The sequence below is a fragment of the Sitophilus oryzae genome, unplaced genomic scaffold (assembly GCF_002938485.1).
Source record: "Sitophilus oryzae breed Bouriz unplaced genomic scaffold, Soryzae_2.0 scaffold_465_pilon_pilon, whole genome shotgun sequence".
Lineage (NCBI taxonomy): Eukaryota > Metazoa > Arthropoda > Insecta > Coleoptera > Curculionidae > Sitophilus > Sitophilus oryzae.
In genome coordinates, this window is record NW_022147046.1 from 83,113 (window position 1) to 104,615 (window position 21,503).

The following is a 21,503-nucleotide window of genomic DNA, read 5'->3' on the forward strand; positions in this document are numbered from 1 at the left end:
CAGACATGATTTAACTTATCATTTACCTTTTTTTGGGAAATCTTAAACACATTTGCTTTTTCGAATTTTGATCACCTTTTTCATGCCCCACCGTGGGGCGGTCGATGCAATACTTTTCGAGCTCCTCGGAGTAAAAAGGTACCTAGGCGAATTTGACGCTAACTCTGCGGTTGACAGAGAAAACATGAAGATGGCTATCTCTATGCTTGATTTGAATTGGGGACGGACTAAAAGCCAAGTCTGAGAACTGAAAGTTAAGTCTAAGTTGTTGTTTAAATTTTGCTAGAATAATTTTACTAAAAATTAGTGAGACAGCAGAGAAGAGTTAAATAATGTTTAAACTAGATTAGATAATAAAATATTAATAATATTAATGTCCAAAATCCAAATATTCTTATTACGGACCGTAACATATTCTACCTCAGAACTCAGAACACATTTATATCCACTGCTTCGGTATTGCCTAGGTTTTTCCCTTTGAGTCATGGCATTATCATACAAGATGCCCAATGTAGAAACTAGGAAAAGTTACGTGATGAGAATTATACCAAAATTAAAACACGTATACATGACGAGGTTGCTACTGTACCAGAAAAGAGAGAATTTCTTTCTACAATCTGTAAGAAAGTATATACCTGAAAAGCTAAAAATAAGGTATTTTACAGAGGATTGGACCAGCTGAACTGAATGAATCAGGAAGTCTTAAAGTTTCTCAAAACCGTGATTCAAAATCGTAGCATATTCAAGATCAAATTACCGTTATCGATATTGGAAATAAAACAGTAGAACCTTGTGAAACTGAGCTATTTTCTAGTAAAAATTCATGTCCGAACCGATATTAATCTTTATAAAAATTTTGACCAAGACAACTTCAATATTTTTTCGCCCGAGCGAAAATCACCCTTACTTGAGGTGATTTGACCCTTACCCAGGGTGTTTCAGAAATAAGTGCAAGTATTTTAAGGGGGATAGATTTGGTCAAAAGAAACATTTTTTCTCTTTACCATTTTTCAAGTAAGTCCAAAATAACCGAGTTATTTTACTTTGAAAATTTAAAAAAAATGCTTTTTTGCTTAAATTTTGAGAACCACTGTATCTTTTCTAGATTTTCTTTCACGTTAATTTAATCTACTACCTATGTTGCCAGATTATCAAGAAATTATGTTTTCTTAAAACTAAAAAAAATTCCAAAAATCTCTCCAAAAAATTCCAAATTTTCGCAAAAGAAAAACTGATAGGCGTGTTTCTGAAGCCGAAATATAATATCAGTTGAAATACTTGCACTTATTTCTGGGATACCCTGTATATTAATAAATAAAATATGTTTCTTCGTTATGGTCATTTTGTTTTTGTGGATTCGGGCAGGTTGCCTGTTATTCCCGTGCCGGTTTCCACTTCCCCATCCACCCCTGCTTCCATATCAGCTCCCTTCCGTTTCCCTACCGTTTATATAAAATATTATATCATGTAAATGAATAGGACAATGCACACTATATCCGTTCCGTTTCCCTTCCGTTCCATATCCTTCCTTCCATACATTTTTTTTTTGGCGGACGAACTGAAGCGTATCGGAAACAGCGTTGTCAACTTCTTACATTTGTACCAGCTCTGTTAAAATTTTGCGGATATTTATTTATTCTTTCACCTCTTAATTAAATCTATTGCGTTTTTCAAAAGATACAAATTTTTAAATTAAAACTTTCGTAATGATATAAATTGTACAATAAAAAGCATTGAACTGATACGGAACGGAAGCTTACACTTAACCAAAAGTCGACATAAATATAATGAAAAAGTTCATTAATATAATGAATTAAATCATTAATTTTGAGCCGATGAACAATTGGCACAATGAAAAGTAGTTCATTAACTCTATGAACTTCATTAGTTCATTAAATCAATGAACAGTGTTCATTAATTTGAAGAACACATTCATTGGTACAATGAACAGATTTCATTAATATAATGTACCTAAATCCTTATATTAATGAACCGTATTATTAATACAATAAAATAATTCCATAACCTGTTTAGTTATACATTTAAAAGTCGACAGTGTCGACCAGAGATGGATGGGCCATATGGGAAAACGGGAAAATTCCCGGTGGGCCGGTGGGAATATGGGCCGGTGGGCCGCGGCCGGTCCCGATCAGAGCTCAAAAAAGATTGATTTAGCAATAAAATAAATGGTTAATCTTCTAACTAAAGTTACGTAAGATTCTTAGTGACTGCCTAACTAACTAATCAATTTGCATCAATATAATCGTCAGTAAACATAAACACCAATTTGTAAAATAACTATTGTTAGAGATGTCTTTCTCTGAGACACTTATAATTTTAATAAACATTCTGTTGTTTGTTGTTCCATTTGAAATGTTTTATTATACAATGTGAGTCCATAAGTGCACCTTATTGGTGCTGCTTCGTGTAAATATTTTCAGGGCTGTAGATATGAATAAAAGAAACATAATATATTCTCTTTACCGTATTTCAAATAAGTCCAAAATAACCGAGTTATTAAAGTTTGAAATTTAAAACAAATCTGATTTATTTTTAAAAAAGTTTGCCACCGAAATTCTTCTGTATTTACATCTCTTTTTGTACCGTAATATTAACGATTAAGAAACTATACCGTGGGAAAATTTGCAGTGAACAGGAAGTTCTAAAAATTTTTCTAAAATATACAGGAAAATTTAAAAGAAAAAGCACGATTTTGAACATCTTTTTATTGTAAAAAAAATTCATAGACGTGTTTCTGGGGTCGAAATATACCACCACTGAAAATATTTGCACTTATTTAAGACTCATTCTGTATAGTTTTACCACTATTATTTTATTAATAACTAATAAAGACTCCGGCGGGCGTACAGCAGAAAAGAGTGAATATCATCTAAATAGTCTCGACCTAAGTGTATACTAGGAATACGGTAGCGTAGCTTGACAACTAGGGGCCTCGGTGCGATACTTTTCGATCCTCTGAGTAAAAAGGTAGGCAAATTTGACGCAAAAAACTCTGCTGTTGACAGAGAAAACATGAAGATGGCTATCTCTAAGCTTGATTTGAATTGGGGACGGACTAAAAGCCAAGTCTGAGAACTAAAAGTTAAGTCTAAGTTGTTGTTTAAATTTTGCTAGAATAATTTTACTAAAAATTAGTGATAGCAGAGAAGAGTTAAATGAGGTTCTAACTAGATTAGATAATAAAATATTAATATGTTTCCAAGGTATTGCCTAGGTTTTTTTCGTTTGAGTCATGGCATTATCATACAAGATGCCAAATGTAGAAACGAGGCAAAGTTACGTGATGAGAAGTATACCAAAATTAAAACATGTATACATGACGAGGCTGCTGCTGTACCAGAAAAGAGAGAATTTCTTTCTACAATCTGTAAGAAAATATATACCTGAAAAGCTAAAAATTATGTATTTCACAGAGGATTGGGCCAAGTGAACTGAATGAATCAGGAAGTCTTAAAATTTCTCAATATCGTGATTCAAAATCGTAGCATATTGAAGATCAAATTATCGTTATCGATAATGGAAATAAAACAGTAGAACCCTGTGAAACTGAGCTATTTTCTAGTAAAAATTCAGATGTCCGACCCGATATTGATCTTTATAAAAAATTTTATCAAGACCCTTACCCAGGGTGTCCCAGAAATAAGTGCAAGTATTTTAAGGGGGGTAGATTTGGTCAAAAGAAACATTTTTTCTCTTTACCGTTTTTCAAGTAAGTCCAAAATAACCGAGTTATTTTACTTTGAGAATTTAAACAAAAAATGCTTTTTTGCTTAAATTTTGAGAACCACTGAATCTTTTCTGGAATTTCTTTCATGCAAATTTAATCTACTACCTACATATGTTGCTAGATTATCAAGAAATCATGTTTTTTAACTAAAACTAAAAACATTTCCAAAAATTTTTTCAAAAAATTCCAAATTTTCTCAAAAAAACTGATAGGCGTGTTTCTGAGGCCGAAATATACAACCAGTTAAAATACTTGCACTTATTTCTGGAACACCTTGTATATTAATAAATAAAATATGTTTCTTCATTATGGTCATTTTGTTTTTGTGGATTCGGGCCGGTTGCCTGTTATTCCCGGGCCGGTTTCCACTTCCCCATCCACCCCTGGTGTCGACACTATTAATATAATAACTCTTGTTATACCGTATAATCGATGATGAAGATTGATTAAAAATTGATTGAAGAATTTATTAAAAATTGACATAAAACTTGTCAAAAACTAATACTGATTATAGAAAAATTATAAAAGGATAGAACTTTTCCAGAAACACAAATCGATATCCAAAAAAAATTTTTTCGAATTTTCCAAAAATCAAATACAACCTTAAGGCGTACTACTATCAGTAAGTGTCTTTAAAAAATAAACAAGAGTAGGGGTCATGACATATCACCTTGCCAAAATTATCACCGATTGTCATCTTTGACGCCGTTTTATTTTTGATAGTATAATTTTTGTAATAGAGGAATGTATTTTTTGTTTTGTTTATTAAGACTAAAAAAAATTATATAGTTTAAAAGATGAATGCGTCTTTGTTTGATATGTTTTATTGAATAGTTAATTATTTATTCAGTATAAGGTCCCGATTATCCGCGAAGAAACTGATCCAGAAATAAGTAATAATAATCTTTATTATTGTTGTTATAAATAGTAATGTTTGTAGTAACCTAATATTAAATTGCAATTCGTCAAGACATTTTTAAAATATTCTCATTTTTCACCGTTGCTTCAATCAAAATAATACCATTAATTCACATAAATGTTTTATAAAAGTCGTCTTCGGCTCGTATTCATTGAACGCTTGATGGATTATATTACTACTGGAGCAATTTACAGACATTACTATGGAAATGTGCATATCATAATTTCAATTAGTTATTTTCGTATAGAAGTGATTGGAGTATAGAAATAGTCATTTTCAAAATTTGAAGAGCCATCTAGCACAACAATATATCGTATTCAAAAATTATATTTACGAGAATATAATATTAAATTATATATTACAATCAAAGTAACTACGCCACTGGCACACATTCTCAAGATCTCTGAACAGCGTTGCCATTCTCTCGGGAATCCTTCATGACTGCGATCAGCCCGTCTTGTTCCCACTCGCATAGAACAAGAAACGAATGTCTGATTCTGATCTTTTTCTTTTTATGAATGAAATGCCGGGTCTACTTTATTTAGAGGTCATTGGTCCGATGTTATTTGTCGAATTTGAGGGCTTAAAGGCAGGTCTCAGCATCTTGTTCCGGTTCTAAAGGCGACGTATATCAAAATAATTAAAATGTCTAATATTAAAAGAACATTGGAATTTACCATACTCAGTTTCATGCCTCGACTTGTTACTATGTTTTTTTTCTTCTGAAACATATTTGGAAACCGCTGTTTTAATGAATACCCGCACCAGAGATCTCACACAGCGGAGTTTGATTTGACAACACAACAAATTAACTACAATACGATAGGACTTTTATTTAAAATATTTAAAATATTGAAGAGAACCAACCACACAGACGTTATTAAAGTGCCAAAGTAACCGATCAAGATGGCCACCATTTAAGTCCTAATATTTTATTCCTGATATTAATAACCCCGTACATTAACATAATGTAGTGTGTTCCTTATATTAATAATATTGTTCATTGTCACAATGTACAACTCATTGATCAATTAATTAGTACATTAATATAATGAATATGTGTTCATTAAAGTTTCAGTATAAAAATAATGAACGCGTTCTTTATATTAATGAAAACCTTACTTTAATTTAATAACCAGATTTTCATTATATTGATGAAATTAGATTCATACTATTAATAAATCAGGCATCGATCTATGATTAACAAATCATTAATATAATGAAAAAAATCATTGTCCCAATGAAACAACAGTTAATAATCAATGTTCATTAATATTATGAACAATATTTTTTTCAGTGTACGTATAGCGCCAATACAATAAAAAATACGGAACGGATATGGAATGGATATGGAATGGAAACGGAAGGTATAGTGAGAATCAACCGAGGGGTGTCTCACTCGGGTAAAAAATGCACACGTACTGCCAAAATATCCTTCGACTGCTAAGCGACTGCCAATGACTATGAAGAAGACTGCCTATGACTGCCATGTAATTATTATAGGCGACTGCCATAAGACTGCCAATGACTGCCAGCGACTGCCAAGAAAATGTACAGGGTGAGTCAACGATAGAGTAAAGTCCATTATCTCATTTGTTTCGAGGTTTACAAAAAATATTAAATATAAAAGTTATAGAGATGGTTGCGTAAAATTCCATAACTTTTTTATATATAGTGTTATATACCTAAAATTAATAGATTTTGTTATATTTAAATTTGTTTAAACAAATGTTAGATTCCAGTGGGTTAAAAAATTGTTAATGATGGCATTGTTTCTGAAGTTGGACAACTAAAATTTGGTAGGAAAATTTTATAGAGATATAGAAAAAGACCTATGTAAAGATATTTTAGTTAGATGTTACAGGGTGTTCAAAATATATTTAGGAATTTCAACTACTTAAAATTAAGAAATTTAAATTTTTTTAAATGGTACACCCTATATATTATCATTTTTTCTGGTAGATTTTACCAAACTCTTCAACTTTTATTAAAAATGTCATATACCTATTTCTATTAGTTTGCGATTTATTCCAATTTTTTTCTATTTTTACCCATATTTTTAATACAATTGCGCTATAACATCATAGTTACCATGACAAAAAGTAATAATTATCAGAATTTCAGAATGTCTGTTAAGCAAGTTAAGAATAAAATTTGAATTTTAGTTTAATTTGTTGTAATAAGTATAAATGGTAGAGATAATAGTTACAGATTTTCTTGAAATGAATTAGTCAATGTGATTGATATACACGGACAAGCTTAGAAAACCACATTTTTTGGTTCAGTACTATATATTATATAGCACTTTACTAACTACTATAAGGATAGATGTATATTATCTAGAAAACATCTTCAGTGTGTAATGGGACGGTTTCGCGGCAGTAGTAATATTGGCTTTACCAAATGAATTATAAACCAGAATTACTACGAGAAAAAACTTTACGGTCTGTCGAAGAAAATTCATATATCAGTAGTCTTCAAAAATTAGATAATCTAGTATTACCCTAATCTGTAGCTATTCGCCCCGACGAAAAATCCCAAGTGTCATCTTTCATAATATAGAAATACACCAAGAAATTCACTACTGCGACTTAGTTTATTTGAGTAAAGTTAATTAATTTTAACTAATACCAGCAACTGTAACTAATTATGAAGCTACTTGTTAAAGGTAAGTAATAAATAGTTTTGTTTTGTCATGGCAACTATGATTTTATAGGGTAATTGTATTGAAAATATGGGTAAAAATAGAAAAAATGGGAATAAATCGCAAACTATTAGAAATAGGGATATGACATACTTAATAAAAGTTGAAGCGTTTTGTCAAATTTATCAGAAAAAATGATAATATATAGGGTGTCCCGTTTAAAAAATTTGAGATTTTTTAATTTTAAGTAGTTGAAATACATAAATATATTTTGAACACCCTGTATCATTTAACTAAAATATCTTTGCATATATCTTTTTTTTTTTCATCTCTATAAAACTCTCCTACCAAATTTTGGTACTCCAACTTCAGAAACAATGGCACCACTGATAATTTTTTACCACACTGCAATTTAACATTTGTTTAAATAAATTGAAATATTATAAAAACTATTAATTTTAGGTATATAACATTTTATATAAAAAAGTTATGGAATTTTACGCACAATCTAATAATAAAATAAAAAATAGGGTGTTGCATTTAAAAAAAACATATGTTATAGCCGCCACACTTTTTTGAAGCACCTTGTATACTCCATAATAATTTTAAAATGTGTATCTTAACCATCCCTATAACTTTTATATAAAACATTTTTTGTAAACCTTGAAACAAATAAGATAATGGACTTTACTCTATCGTTGACTCACCCTGTACAGGTAATTCCAATAGTGAGACACCCCTCGGAATCAACCTTTACAGGGGCGCCGGGCGTTAAGATCGCCGCCCACAGATGCTCTAAATATGCTCCTCCATTTCCTCCCATTAGATTTTCATATTAAAAATCTGGCATCTAATAGTGCAATCAGGCTCAGAGAAACTGGTTGCTGGACGGAGAAACTCTACGGTTACAGCGGTATTCTTGGAAGATTACCGAAGGGAATATTGTTGCTGGACCATCAGACAATCTGACATCTAGGTTGGAACTTGGCAAGAACTTTCTAGGCAGAATTCCAACATACAATTCCATTATAAGCTTAAAGCTACCTAAAATTCAAAATTTGAAGTTTTTGACGTATCTAGAAGTACCCATAGATAAATAAAACAAGTTTAGATAGGAAAACCCGTAAAAATTTTGGGTCGCGACCGTTATACGCGATCTGGCGCTGCTATAGCGGTTGCTATGGTTTCTAAGAACAACCCCAAAACAAAAACAGAAATAATTTTTTCTTGTCAAAGTCAGAATCTTCAAAAATTATAAAATCTTTCAAAATCTAAACCGCTCTCATTGAAGAAATTCCGAAAACTGTTTATAGCGTCCATTTTCAAAGTGATTATTGCTATCTTGTGAGTTTAATTCAAGTTTTGTTTACTCCAACCCGTGATAATTGTGAACAAATGGCATTAAAAACTTAAAAAGCTGTGCTGTGAACTGTGAACTGCAAAAACCATCGTCGATCGTGGCATAACGTTCGGTTTCCAATGTTTCATAGGTATTTCATACATGTCCTTATATAAAATAAAGTTTCTTTTATGCAACACACTGTATTTTATTTATAAAATTAAAAGAAAATAATAATAAATTTGAATAAACAATATTTGGCGATATAATTCCGGAAAAAGCCGAACCGCTCCGAAATTTTCAAAAGCTTTGGGTCGCGACCGTTGCAAGAATAGCGCCAAATAGTGTTTACATTGTCCTTATGGGCACTTTCTAATCTAAACTTGTTTTATATATCTATGGAAGTACCTTAGAATTTTGATGAATCTGTCACTGAGTCAATGTCGAATTTAAAGAAATTGGACAAGCGATAATTCATAAACTAGGTATAAGGTTTAGTTACTAGATATTTTGGTAATCTAGCCAGCTATAGTATGTCCCCATGTTCAAAATTAATATTCTTGGTTTATCCACAACAACGTTACAGGGTGGTCAAAATCGCTAATTCCTTCGAGAAAAGGATAGTACGGTTGTGCGTTGTGCTCGACTTGGCGATAAACTTTCCTTATCTTACCTTATTTTTTTTAAAGTTTGTGCAAAACATGTGAACAATTCCTACACAAGGTATATTTAATTCTAAAACTACAAAGATACTCTATTTGTCGATATGCAATAATTTTGGACATATGTGTATAGTTGTTGATCATTCTTTGCCAGTTATAATCGAACTATTCTATTGGCTCGTCATATCACCGTATCTCTTTTCTCACCGAAAATCTATCTATTCTAGCCTCTGACCTAGTCGTAGGCAGAGCGACAACGATCTGCGGTGAGCAGGCATTCGATGTACAGTTAAACCAAATATCTTTGTCATAAATGCGAGCGACCCACTTATCAAATGGACTAGACGCTCTTAATCATCCAAATCCGATTGGCAGACCGAAGGAAATAGATCGGCGCGAAAACGCTCGATTTCCATTGAGCACATGGAAGCGTCTACTAGGGTTCGACGCAGTTTTTGTCTTTTTGTCGACAAAAGTCCCGTTAGGTTTCATTGTCTTGACTTTCGTCGATATAATCGATTTCTTAAATTAAATCAAACAGTACCGATTCGCTTTGTTAGACATCCTTTGCAATTTAATGTAACAAAATTTAATGTAAAATCATTTACCGGTAGCGGGTAGACAGGCACGGTAACTTTTAACCAATAAGGATATTTCGAGATTTTTAATTTTTTCCTTCCATTATAAGTTTAATGCTACCTAAAATTCAAAATTTGAAGTTTGTAACACTTCTAGAAGTACCTTGTAACTTGTAATTTTGAAGGAGGTGAGGGAGTCACTGTCGAAGTGAAAGAAGTTTGAGTCAGGGGGGTGACAGTGAAATAGGAAAATTGAAACAGTCATTTCTGTCATTCCTGTCATTCCAGTATGTCCGCCTAGACATAGACAGCAATGTTTCTGTCTAACTATTGTCTAACTTCATGATACAATGGTCTAACTTCACAGTTTAGATTCGTTCTAGAACAAATGTTGTGAACAAATGTTCTAGAACAAACCTGTTAGAAATATTTGACGCCATTTTAATTCGTTCCGTTTAGTTTCGTTTTGGAAGTCCAATTTTTCGGCTGAAATTTATAAATATAAAGGTAATAAAGTTTATAAAATATATATTACATGAAGAATCCTGGAGAAAACGACGTTTCTGTAGTAGTAGGTATGTCCCATGTATATGAAAAATAGGTAGTAAATAAATACCGTTTCTACATTTTTCGGATGCAAGAAAATGCTGTTATAACCTCTTTGATCGGCGATTTTTTTGAAAATGGAAATAATTTACTGCAAGGTATGATCATTTTTAACTATAGCCAAAACATTAATTATATTATCTGCAGTATGTTTGATTAAATTTACTAAATGCATCTTAGTGTAGACCTAGTATATTTGTATTTTATATTGATATTTTTACATTGTTAGTTTTAGTTTAAAAAATCTGTTTTTCTGTTTTCAGGTTTTTGTGTAAGGCTCCAGTTTTCATGTTCCTGTGTCCGTTTTCTGTCCTTGAAGTCTGCGAATACGTGTATTTATTTACTAGTAAGTCATGCTTATTTCTTACTAATTTACGTTAAAAGTGCATATAATTAACTAATTGATATTAAAACAATACAATCCTCTACATTTTATATTTATTTGCCATGTTGTTCCATATTTCAAATAAATATATATGTGAATAAATTATTTTTTTGGTTTTATTTATGACAAGAAAAAATACAAGATACATTTAAACTGAAAGAGGGCCCGCCATTGAATAACCGGAAACGGAAATAAAAATGAAGCCATCATGTCAGCCTGTCAATTGGAAAATTAGTTCCCCAGACGACCACGAAGGCTTTTGGTGGCGTATCGTGTTTCCACGATTTAACACAGAGTTGACACTTCTTTATAGTTAATTATTTTATGGTTTGAGTGACACTAATTCATAATCTTTGAATTTTATTGTTATTACATTTATATACAAATAAAATCAGAAAAGGCCGCTTCGATTAATTCTAGTTTTCGACCTTTTTCTCGACTGGAAAGTCAATTACTGGTGGCGGCTAGACAGCTAACTTTTAATCCAGAAAGATATTTCGAGATTTTTCATTTTTTCCTTTGGTTATATGTTACCAAAGCTACCTAAATTTCAAAATTTGAAGTTTGTGACACATCTAGAAATACCTTAGAATTTTGATGATCTGTCAGTGAGTCAATGTCGAAATTAAAGAAATTTGACAAGCGATAATTCATAAACTATGTGGTATAATTAGTAGATATTTTGGTAATCTAGCCAGATATAGTATCTCCTCATGTTTAGCTAAAATTAATATTCTTGCTTTATCTACAACGAAGTTACAGGGTGGTCAAACATGCCACTTATACCTTCGAGAAAAGGATGGTACGGTTGTGCTCGACTTGGGAGGGGCACTGCCGTGTCCCCAGATAATGAAAAAATCTAAATATTTAGAATTCGATAGATCCGGTGAACTATTCAGACACACAATTTTTGCATTTTTTTTAAATAAGGTAAAAGGCCGATTCAGACTAGCAGAATCGGACCTATGTTGATACCAAAATAAGTCTTATTTTTACATGAGGAATCTCCCCACGAGAGATGGCACATGGTTTTTGAAACACCGTGTATATTTTTCTATTTTACAGTAAAAAAATGTTTTTCTACGAATACATTTTAACCATTTAACGCTGATCGTTTTTCAGGAGAATCTTTAACAAACAAGATCATGTAAAACATAAATAAGCAAAAGTAACTAACGGTACTCTTCGCGATCGTACAGTTGCTACCTAGATTGCACGTATACAGGGATGTTAGATTTAAATCGATTCTTCAGAAAATCGATCTTTTGACATGCGATTCTCGATTTTTTGAATGGATTAATCTAAAACCGATTTTATACAGGGTGCTACAAATTCGAGGTACGAGCATTGGTATCTCGGAAACCGTAATAGATACGAAGATGATTAAATTGGGGCAAAGTTGCCCTCCTTGGGATGTTCACCAAGATGCCATCAAAAAAGTTTTAAAAATTTCAAGGATTGCTGAGTTTTTTGAAAAATTTCTTTGAAAGTAAATTTTATTTTTTTCCTGTCGTTACTTTTTAGAAAATCAAAAAACTAATTGCACATTCTCATAGCCACTTTTCTTAGGGCTATTTGATAGAATTTTTAGATTTTCCAAATAGCTGATAATTTGTGAGACCAATTTAAAAGGCCAATTTTTTTGAAATATGGACCTGCATTTCAGGATATGAAAGAACTCAGTCTCCTGAGTACAATGATATGCCACACTTTATATTTTTTTGTTGATTTTGGGTACCTTCACAATAACAAAACCATTTAATTATTATTTAAAATAATTTGAAGTCTGACTCTGTTTTTTTAAATTATTTAATCTTATTATATTCATCGCAACAATATTGATCAGCGCTAATTAACGCTGAATCGAGCCAATTGAAACATTGAAATAAATAATATCCAGGTCAGCAATTTAAAGATATTATTTTTAATATTTTTTATTGTGAATCTGAAATCTCAATTGTACGATCTAATAATATGCATAATATTAATCGTAGTTATAAATAAATCAACTTCTACAAACTAGTTTCTAATGCTCTACATGTTCGAAAGGGTTACCACCCTACCTAATGCACAAATTTATTTTTCGTTCAATCTTATTTATAGCTCTATGAACATATCTCCTCCTTATACTTCCGAATGCATTTTGACCTCTTTATTGTAAATGTTGAAATGTATTGATTTCACTTTTACAAATGACGTCAAGTAATGTCCTCCCGTGCCTTGGAGACAGGTCCAGGAACCTTGCTGACCATTATACTGCTCTACCATTTCCAATCCATCTTCCGGGGAAACGATTTTATTGTTTAAAATTATTTTATATTTATATTATTTATTTTATACATATTTTTTTATTGCATTTGATTTTCCGTATTCAATGTTTTACTCCACGTCATTGTTAAGTTTGAAAGCTTATCAATATTGTAACGAATATTGTAATGATTAAATATTTAAAAAAACAGAGCCGGACTTGAAATTAGTTAATTTTTTTTTTCAAATATCCGAAACAAAAAAAAATACTAAGTGTGGCATATTTACTTATTACTATATATTAGTATTAAGTACACAGGAGACCGAGTTCTTTCAAAACGTGAAATAAAAAATGCAGGTCCGTATTTCAAAAAATTAAGTTGGCCTCTGTATCACACAAATTATCAGCTAATTTGAAAATCTAAAAATACTCTCAGATAGTCCTAATAAAGTGGCTATGAGAATGTATAATTAGTTTTTTGATTTTCTAAAAAGTAACCACAGGAAAAAATAAAATTGATTTTCCAAAAAATCCGTTTTTTCCAAAAAAACTCAGCAATGCTTGAAATATTAAAATTTTTTTGATGGCATCTTGGTGAATATCCCAAGGCGCAACTTTGCCCCAATTTAACCGTGTTCGTATCTATTATGGTTACCGAGATACCAATGCTCGTACCTCGAATTTGTAGCACCCTGTATAGAATCGATTCTTTTAGATCGAGATCGAATCTCGAATCGTCATGCAATCCGAATTTCATCCTCAATTTCAGAAGATATTATTAATTATGTAACAAAAAGAAATAATTTTAAAGTAATTTTACTTTTTCATTATTTAGAATTTTATTTTGTTTTGTTTTGTTTTTAGGTATTAAGTTTTAAAGTTTTACGTTACACTGCCACCTAAAGTAATTTTGCTTGCTGTTGTATTCAGAATTATACCTTTTTTGTATAATTTGTTTTATATTTTTTTGTGTAAAAAAGTCATGAAAAAATAGAAATATATATTTTTAATTGATTGCAAAAACGGAAAATCAGAGTCAAAAATTGAATTAAAAAAAAAGATCGATCTCACTAAGATCGATTTTTTCACTTGCGATTTTTCTAGATCGATCCAAAAAAATCGATTCCTTTACAGAATCGCACATCCCTAGTATGCGTGTGTGCTTTTGTTGGAATTGCGAATTGTTTCGTAATGTCGGCGTGCGATGATTCACTGGATGTAACGGGATCGCCGACAGACAACAGGAGGAGGATTTTTCCTTGGCCTTCAAATCGAGATGACCCAGTTCTAACGCTCGAAATGAGGTCACTTCTTGACGTAATTATCTGTTTGACGGAGCGATTATTTACATTAACGTTTTTTATGAAGTTACTAGCGTGTACCCGCGACTTCGTTCGCGTCGAATTAATCATTTGCAATGGTGATGATAAAGCAAAGCAAGAATTTCCATTAACATACAAACTGGATAAAATTTTCTCACATTTATGTCAGCATGAGAAAAAACAATATTATAGCGATATTATTATATAACTTGGTAATATTTGAGGTGTAGTTTCATCTCGTTGGAATTTGACTTGGAATTGAATCCGTTTGCCAAAAATAAGCTTTTTGCGTCAAGTGAGTTTAAGCAGAATCGTGGTTAATCAATTACCCAACTTTTTGGAATACCCTGTATGATTATTTAAAAAATTTCAAAATATTTAAAAAAACAAAATAAATTATGCGTGTCCAAGCGTTTTCCCGAAAGACTAACCGTTTTTTAAATAACAAATATTGTAATATTTGACGGGTCTTTTCACCCTCTTGGAATTTGAGATTCGAGAAACCGCTCCTTATCGAACCTCTACACCCCACAGTCAGTCCGTTTGCCAAAAATCAGCTTTAAACGTCAAGCAGTTTAAGCAGAATCGTGATTACACAATATGGTCATATTTTATGAAACACCCTGTATAAATTTAAAAAAAAAAATTAAATATGTGTATAACAAAATAAAATATACGTGTTTAAGATTTTTTCCGAAAAACTCACCGGTTTTTAAATAAAAAATATTCTAATATTTGAGGGGTGGTTTCACCCCCTTAGCATTCGAGTTTCGAAAAATCCCTTCTTATCGAACCTCGACACCCTAAAGTCAATCCATTTTCCAAAAATCAGCTTTTTAAGTCAAGCGCTTTAAGCAGGATCGTGATTAATCAATGGCCAGATTTTTAGAAACACCCTGTATACATTTTTAAAAATCTTAAAATATGTAAAAAGACAAAATAAAATATACGTGTTTAAGCGTTTTTTCGGAAACTTGACCGTTTTTTAAATAAAAATATTGTAATATTTGAGGGGTGATTGAAACTGGAACTGTTGAACCCTTGGAACTGGAATTTCGAAAAACCCCTTCTTATCGAACTTCTACACCATATAATCAACCTGTATGCCAAAATTGAGCTTCTTCCATTGTGTGGTTTGAGCAGGATCGTCATTAATCAGTGAGTCAGTCACTCGAGCAGTCACTTAAGGATTTTATATATTAGTATAGATTTCTGCGAATTAGTGATGGGCATTACAATTCTTCTTACTTTATCGAATCACACTATTCAATTTCTCATATCGAATTGACTCCTATGATTCGTTCATTTGAACGAACCACATGCACAATGTACGTTTCATAAAAACGAGAATCGTAACTGGCACTACCGGCGATAATTAGGTCGGACAATTATTACTTAAGGGACCAGAGAAAGAAATATACAGTTCTTTCATTTCTTTTTCAACACTTTATGACACTGGCGTTATTGGATTGATTATTCTACCAATTATATTAAATTATCAATCCAATTCATATATACTATTTATTAAAGACTTCTTAATACCAATTTAATATTTTTAGACCCATATTTTAATTCCGATTTAGTAATCATAATAAATAGTACCTATATATACAGGATGCTACAAATTCGTTACTTTAGAAAATCAAAAACTAATTGCACATTCTCATAGCCACTTTTTTAGGGCTATCTGATAGTATTTTTAGATTTTCAAATTAGCTGATAATTTGTGAGATACAGAGGCCAACTTAATTCTTTATAAATACGGACCTGCATTTTTTATTTCAGGTTTTTTGTTTTATTTCAACTCGGTCTCTGAGTACAATGATATGTCACACTTGATATATTTTTTTTGTTTTGGGTACCTTAACCAGGGGTGGATGGGGAAGTGGAAGCCGGCCCGGGAATAACAGGGAACCGGCTCAAATCCACAAAAACAAAATGACCATAACGAAGAAACACATTTTATTTATTAATATATAAGTAAAGGTGTTTTCGCTCGTGCGAAAAAAGCTCTTTTGCTTCCGGTTTTTTAAAAAAATTGAAATTGTCTTGATCAAATTTTCACAAAGATCAATTTTACAGGGTTTTACTGCTTTATTTATCAGGCTCAGTATTACAGGGTTCTACTGCTTTATTTATCAGGCTCAGTATTACAGGGTTCTACTGCTTTATTTCCATTATCGATAACGGTAATTTGATCTTAAATAGGCTACGATTTTAAGAAACTTTAAGATTTCCTGATTTATTCAGTTCAGCTGGCACAATCCTCTGTAAAATACATTATTTTTAGCTTTTCAGGTATATATTTTCTTACACATTGTAGAAGGAAGTTCTCTCTTTTCTGGTAGAGCAGCAGCCTCGTCGTGTATATGTGTTTTTAACTGAATGAACCGCGGTCACCATTAAAACTGCTGCATTTTTTAGGTCGTTATATTAGTTGTTATCACTTTTCCTTTATACTTTTCTGCATTTGGCATCTAGTATGATAATGCCATGATTCAAACGAACAAAATCTAGACCTAGGCAGTGGATATACATGTGTTCGAAGGTAATGCTATATTACAGTCCATAATAAGAATATTTTGATTTTCCAGACATATTAATATTTTATTATCTAATCTAGTTGAAACCTTATTTAACTCTTCTCTGATGGCTCAGTAATTTTTAGTAAATTAATTTTAGCAACATTTTAAACAACAATTTAGACTTGGCTCTTAGTTCTCCAGCATAGAGATAGTCATCACATGTTTTCTCTGTCAACCGCAGAGTTCGCGTCAAATTCGTCAATCTTTTTACAAAGGGGAGCTCGAAAAATATTGCACCGAGGCCCCCAGTTGTCAATCTACGTTACCGTATTCTTAATATATACATGGTATACACTTACATCGAGACTATTTAAATTTACCTAATGCTATTCATTATTTTTTCTGCTGCCAGTCAGTTCTATTTATTAGTTATTAATAAAAGAATAGTGGTAAAACTATACAGAGGGAGTTTTAAATAAGTGCAAATATTTTCAGGGGTGGTATATTTCGACCCCAAGAACACGTCTATGAGGTTTCTTTTGCAAAAAAAGATGTTAAAAATAGTGCATTTTGAAAACTTTTTAGAACTTCCTGTTCACCGCAAATTTTCCCACGGTATAGTTTCATAATCTCTGATATTACGGCACGAAAAGAGATGCAAATACCGAAAAATTGAGGTGGCTTAAATTTTTTTAAAAATATATATTTTTTTAATTTTCAAACTGTAATAACTCGGTTGGACTTATTTGAAACGCGGTAAAGAGAATAACATATTGTTTCTTTTATTGAGATCTACTAGCCCTGAAAATATTTGCACTTATAAAGCCACCTTGTATAATAAAAATTTTCAAACCAAACAAACAGATGTTTATTAAAATTATAAGTGTCTGAGAGAAAGATATCTTACAATAGTTATTTTACAAATTGGTGTTTATTTTTAAAAGCAACTGACGATTATACTGATGCAAATTGATTAGTTAGTTATGGAGTTTCTAAGAATCTTACGTCACTATAGTTAGAAGATTAACCATTTGAATTTTGCTAATCCAATCTTATTTTGAGCGCTGATCGGGACCGGCGCGGCCGGCCCACCGCCCTATCTTTCCACCGGCTCACCGGGAATTTTCCCGTTTTCTTATATGACCCATCCACCCCTGACCTTAACAATAACAAAACAAAACTATTTAATTAGTATTTAAAATAATTTCAAGTCCGACTGATTATATTCATTGCAACAATATTGATCAGCGCTAATTAATATAAGGAAATATCTTAAATTTAAAAAATATCTTAACTTTGCGAATAAGGAAAATCGAGCCGATTGGAAGATTCAAATAAATAATATCCAGGTTAGAAATTTAAAGATATTATTTTTAACTTTTTTTATTGTGAATTTGAAATATCAGTGTGCGACCTAATGATATGCATAATATTAATCGTAGTTATTATAAATAAATCAACTTCTAGAAACTAGTTTCTAATGTTCTACATGTTCGAAAGGGTTACCACCGAGCTTACCACCCTCCCTATTGCACAAATTTATTTTTCGTTCAATTTTATTTATAGCTCTTTGAACTTTCTTCTTATACTTCCGAATGCATTTTGTATTCTTTATTGTAAATGTTGAGATGAATTGATTTCACTTTTCCAAATGACGTCAAGTAATGTAGCCCCTTGGCGATAGGTCCAGGAACCTTGTTGGACATTATACTGCTCTACCATTTCCAATCCATCTTCCGGGAAAATGATTTGACTGTTAATTTCTTTTTTCACGATTAACTCGGTAGGTTTGGTTTCTTGACCAGAACTGCTCTAGTTCAGGGTCTTCTAAATATTAAGCACTTTTCGGACAATTCTTATTGTTCCCAATATGGCTGCTTTTAAGCACTCGTTGGTAAGCTTTGGGTTTAATTTCAATAATTCCGTGTTACATGTAAAATCTTTATGAATAAGTCCATTGGCAGAGATTACAAAAGGTAAAACAATGGCTTTATTGAACTGGTATACTCTTTTTAATTCATATGCAAGATCTTGATATTTCTGTATTTTTTCTGTTGCAGTTTTTTGAAGATTCTGGTCTAATGGTACGGCTATATCAATTATGAAGCATTCTTTCTTGTATTTGTTTATCCAGAGTATATCGGCTTTATTATGTAATACTGTTTTATCTGTTAAAATAAGTGTATCCCAATATAGTTTATGGCTGCTATTTTCCATTACAGGTTCTGGGGTGCAATTAAAATACTTCGTCTGCACAGACTGTAAATCAAGAATTAGTGACAGTTCTAAATGGATTATTTTTGCTATGTTATTATGCCTTTCTGTATAACTAGTTGGTGCTAACGTGGGACAACCTGAACTTATGTGTTGTATGGATTCTGAAAATTGGTTACACATTCTACATCTGTCCGTTATGTTTTCTTTCAGAACAAACTTTCTGTGTGATCTTGTAGCTATCACCTGATCCTGAATAGCGCATATAAACCCTTCAGTTTCGCCGGTAAGTGGAATTTCCGTTAGGTATTTTACTGATTTACTTTGGTCTACACAATCTGCATCCAATTCAGTAAAGTATTTTCCGTGTAACGCCTTGCCCTTTAATTCCTGCACTATGTCGCCTACACTCAGTGGTGATCTATCAGTGATTTCATTTCTAGCTAGGTTTAAGACTGAATATCCTGTATCAACGGTTCTTATTGCTCGATGTAAAGTGGTTTCTTTGTTGTTAAAATATTTTTGTAAACTGCTTACTTGTTTTCTGCAAATATCCTTAGAAAGTCCCCTGCCCCCATTTATTCGAGGTAAGTATAATCTTGCAGTGGATGCAATAGGATGATGCATTCGGTTCTTCGTTAATATTTTACGAGTAGCTCTATCTATTTCCTTCACTTCGGTATCGCTCCACTTCAGCACACCGTATGTGTAGGTAATTAAAGGTACTGCCCAGCTATTAATTGCTATAATTTTTTCTTTTCCAGGTAAGTATGTTCGGACAACTGTTTTCACACGTTTTAAATATTTTTCTTTAGTAATATCTCTCATTGTTCTGTCTTTAATTTGGCCGGTCTGCAACATGCCTAGATATTTGTAAGCTGGTTCTTTGAGAGTGTTGATTTCTAGTTCGTTCATTAGCTTTATATTCGGTTTGTCTTTTAATTTTCCTTATTTGTAATGAGCTTCAGCACATTTGTTCAGTCCAAATTCCATTTTGATTTTCTCGCTAAATCTACTGACTAATTCAAGCATGCTTTGTAACTGATGTTCGTTACTAGCGTATAGTTTTAGGTCGTCCATGTACATCAAGTGTGACATCCGGTAGTTCATTTGGCTATTAATTTTATATCCGTATGTACTGTTCTTGAGCATAATATTGAGTGGGTTCATCGCTAGACAAAACCATATTGGGCTTAGGCTGTCCCCCTGGTATATACCTCGTCTTATTTTTATTTCAGTTGGTTTCACAGCTTTCAGTTTGATGTTTTACTATTAGTTTGGTACTCCACTTTGTCATAGCTATTTTTAGCAGTTTGATGAGTTGTTGATCAACTTTATATAGTTTCAGAACCTCGAGAAGCCAAGAATGCGGGACAGAATCGTACGCTTTCTTATAATCTATCCAAGCTATCGATAGGTGTCTTTGTTTATCTTGCGCCTGCTTGCATATAACACTATCTATGATTAGTAATTCTTTACTGCCTCTAGACCTTTCCCGGCATCCGTTCTGTTCTACTGCTATTATGATTTCTATCCAGATGTTCAGTGATTTTTGTACAGATTATTTTTGTCATTAGTTTATATACATTAGAGAGGCAGGTAATGGGTCTGTAATCTTCAGGGTCTTTCGAGTTTGCTTTCTTTGGTAACATAAACGTGGTTCCTTTACACAATTTATATTAATTATTATATATTATTTTATTGCATTTGATTTTCCGTATTCAATATTTTACCCCACATTGTTAAGTTTGAAACCTTATCAATATTGTAACGATGAATACATTAAAAATTAAAAAAAAAACAGAGCCGGACTTGAAATTAATTAATTCAAATGTCAATACAAAAAAGAAATTTTAAGTGTGGCATATCATTGTATTCAGGAGACCGAGGTGTCGCAGATCCGTATTTAAAGAAATTAAGTTGGCCTCTGTATCTCACAAATTATCAGCTAATTTGAAAATTTAGAAATTCTTATCAGATAACCCTAATAAAGTGGTTATGAGAATGTGCAATTAGTTATTGGTAAAAAGTAACTACAGAAAAAAATAAAATTGATTTTCAAAAAAATCAGTTTTTCCAAAAAACTCAGCAGTCCTTGAAATTTTTGAAACTTTTTTGATGGCATCTTGGTGAACATCACAAAGCGCAACTTTGCCCAAATTTAACCATGTTCGTATCTATTACAGTTACCGAGATACCAATGCTCGTACCTCAAATTTGTAGCACCCTGTATACCCTGTTTTACGACTCAGGGATGATTTCGACAAACGATGACAGAAAAAAGGCCAAATGACGTCCATATCGATTCATTCA

General features: G+C 32.1%; 1 protein-coding gene across 1 annotated transcript; it reads right to left on the reverse strand.

Moving 5' to 3' along the window:
• Positions 1-18,803: 18,803 nt before the first annotated feature.
• On the reverse strand, positions 18,804-20,105 carry LOC115885995. The gene has a single exon (XM_030905028.1). It carries the CDS (start codon positions 20,103-20,105, stop codon positions 18,804-18,806), a length of 1,302 nt encoding a protein of 433 aa, XP_030760888.1.
• Positions 20,106-21,503: the final 1,398 nt, after the last annotated feature.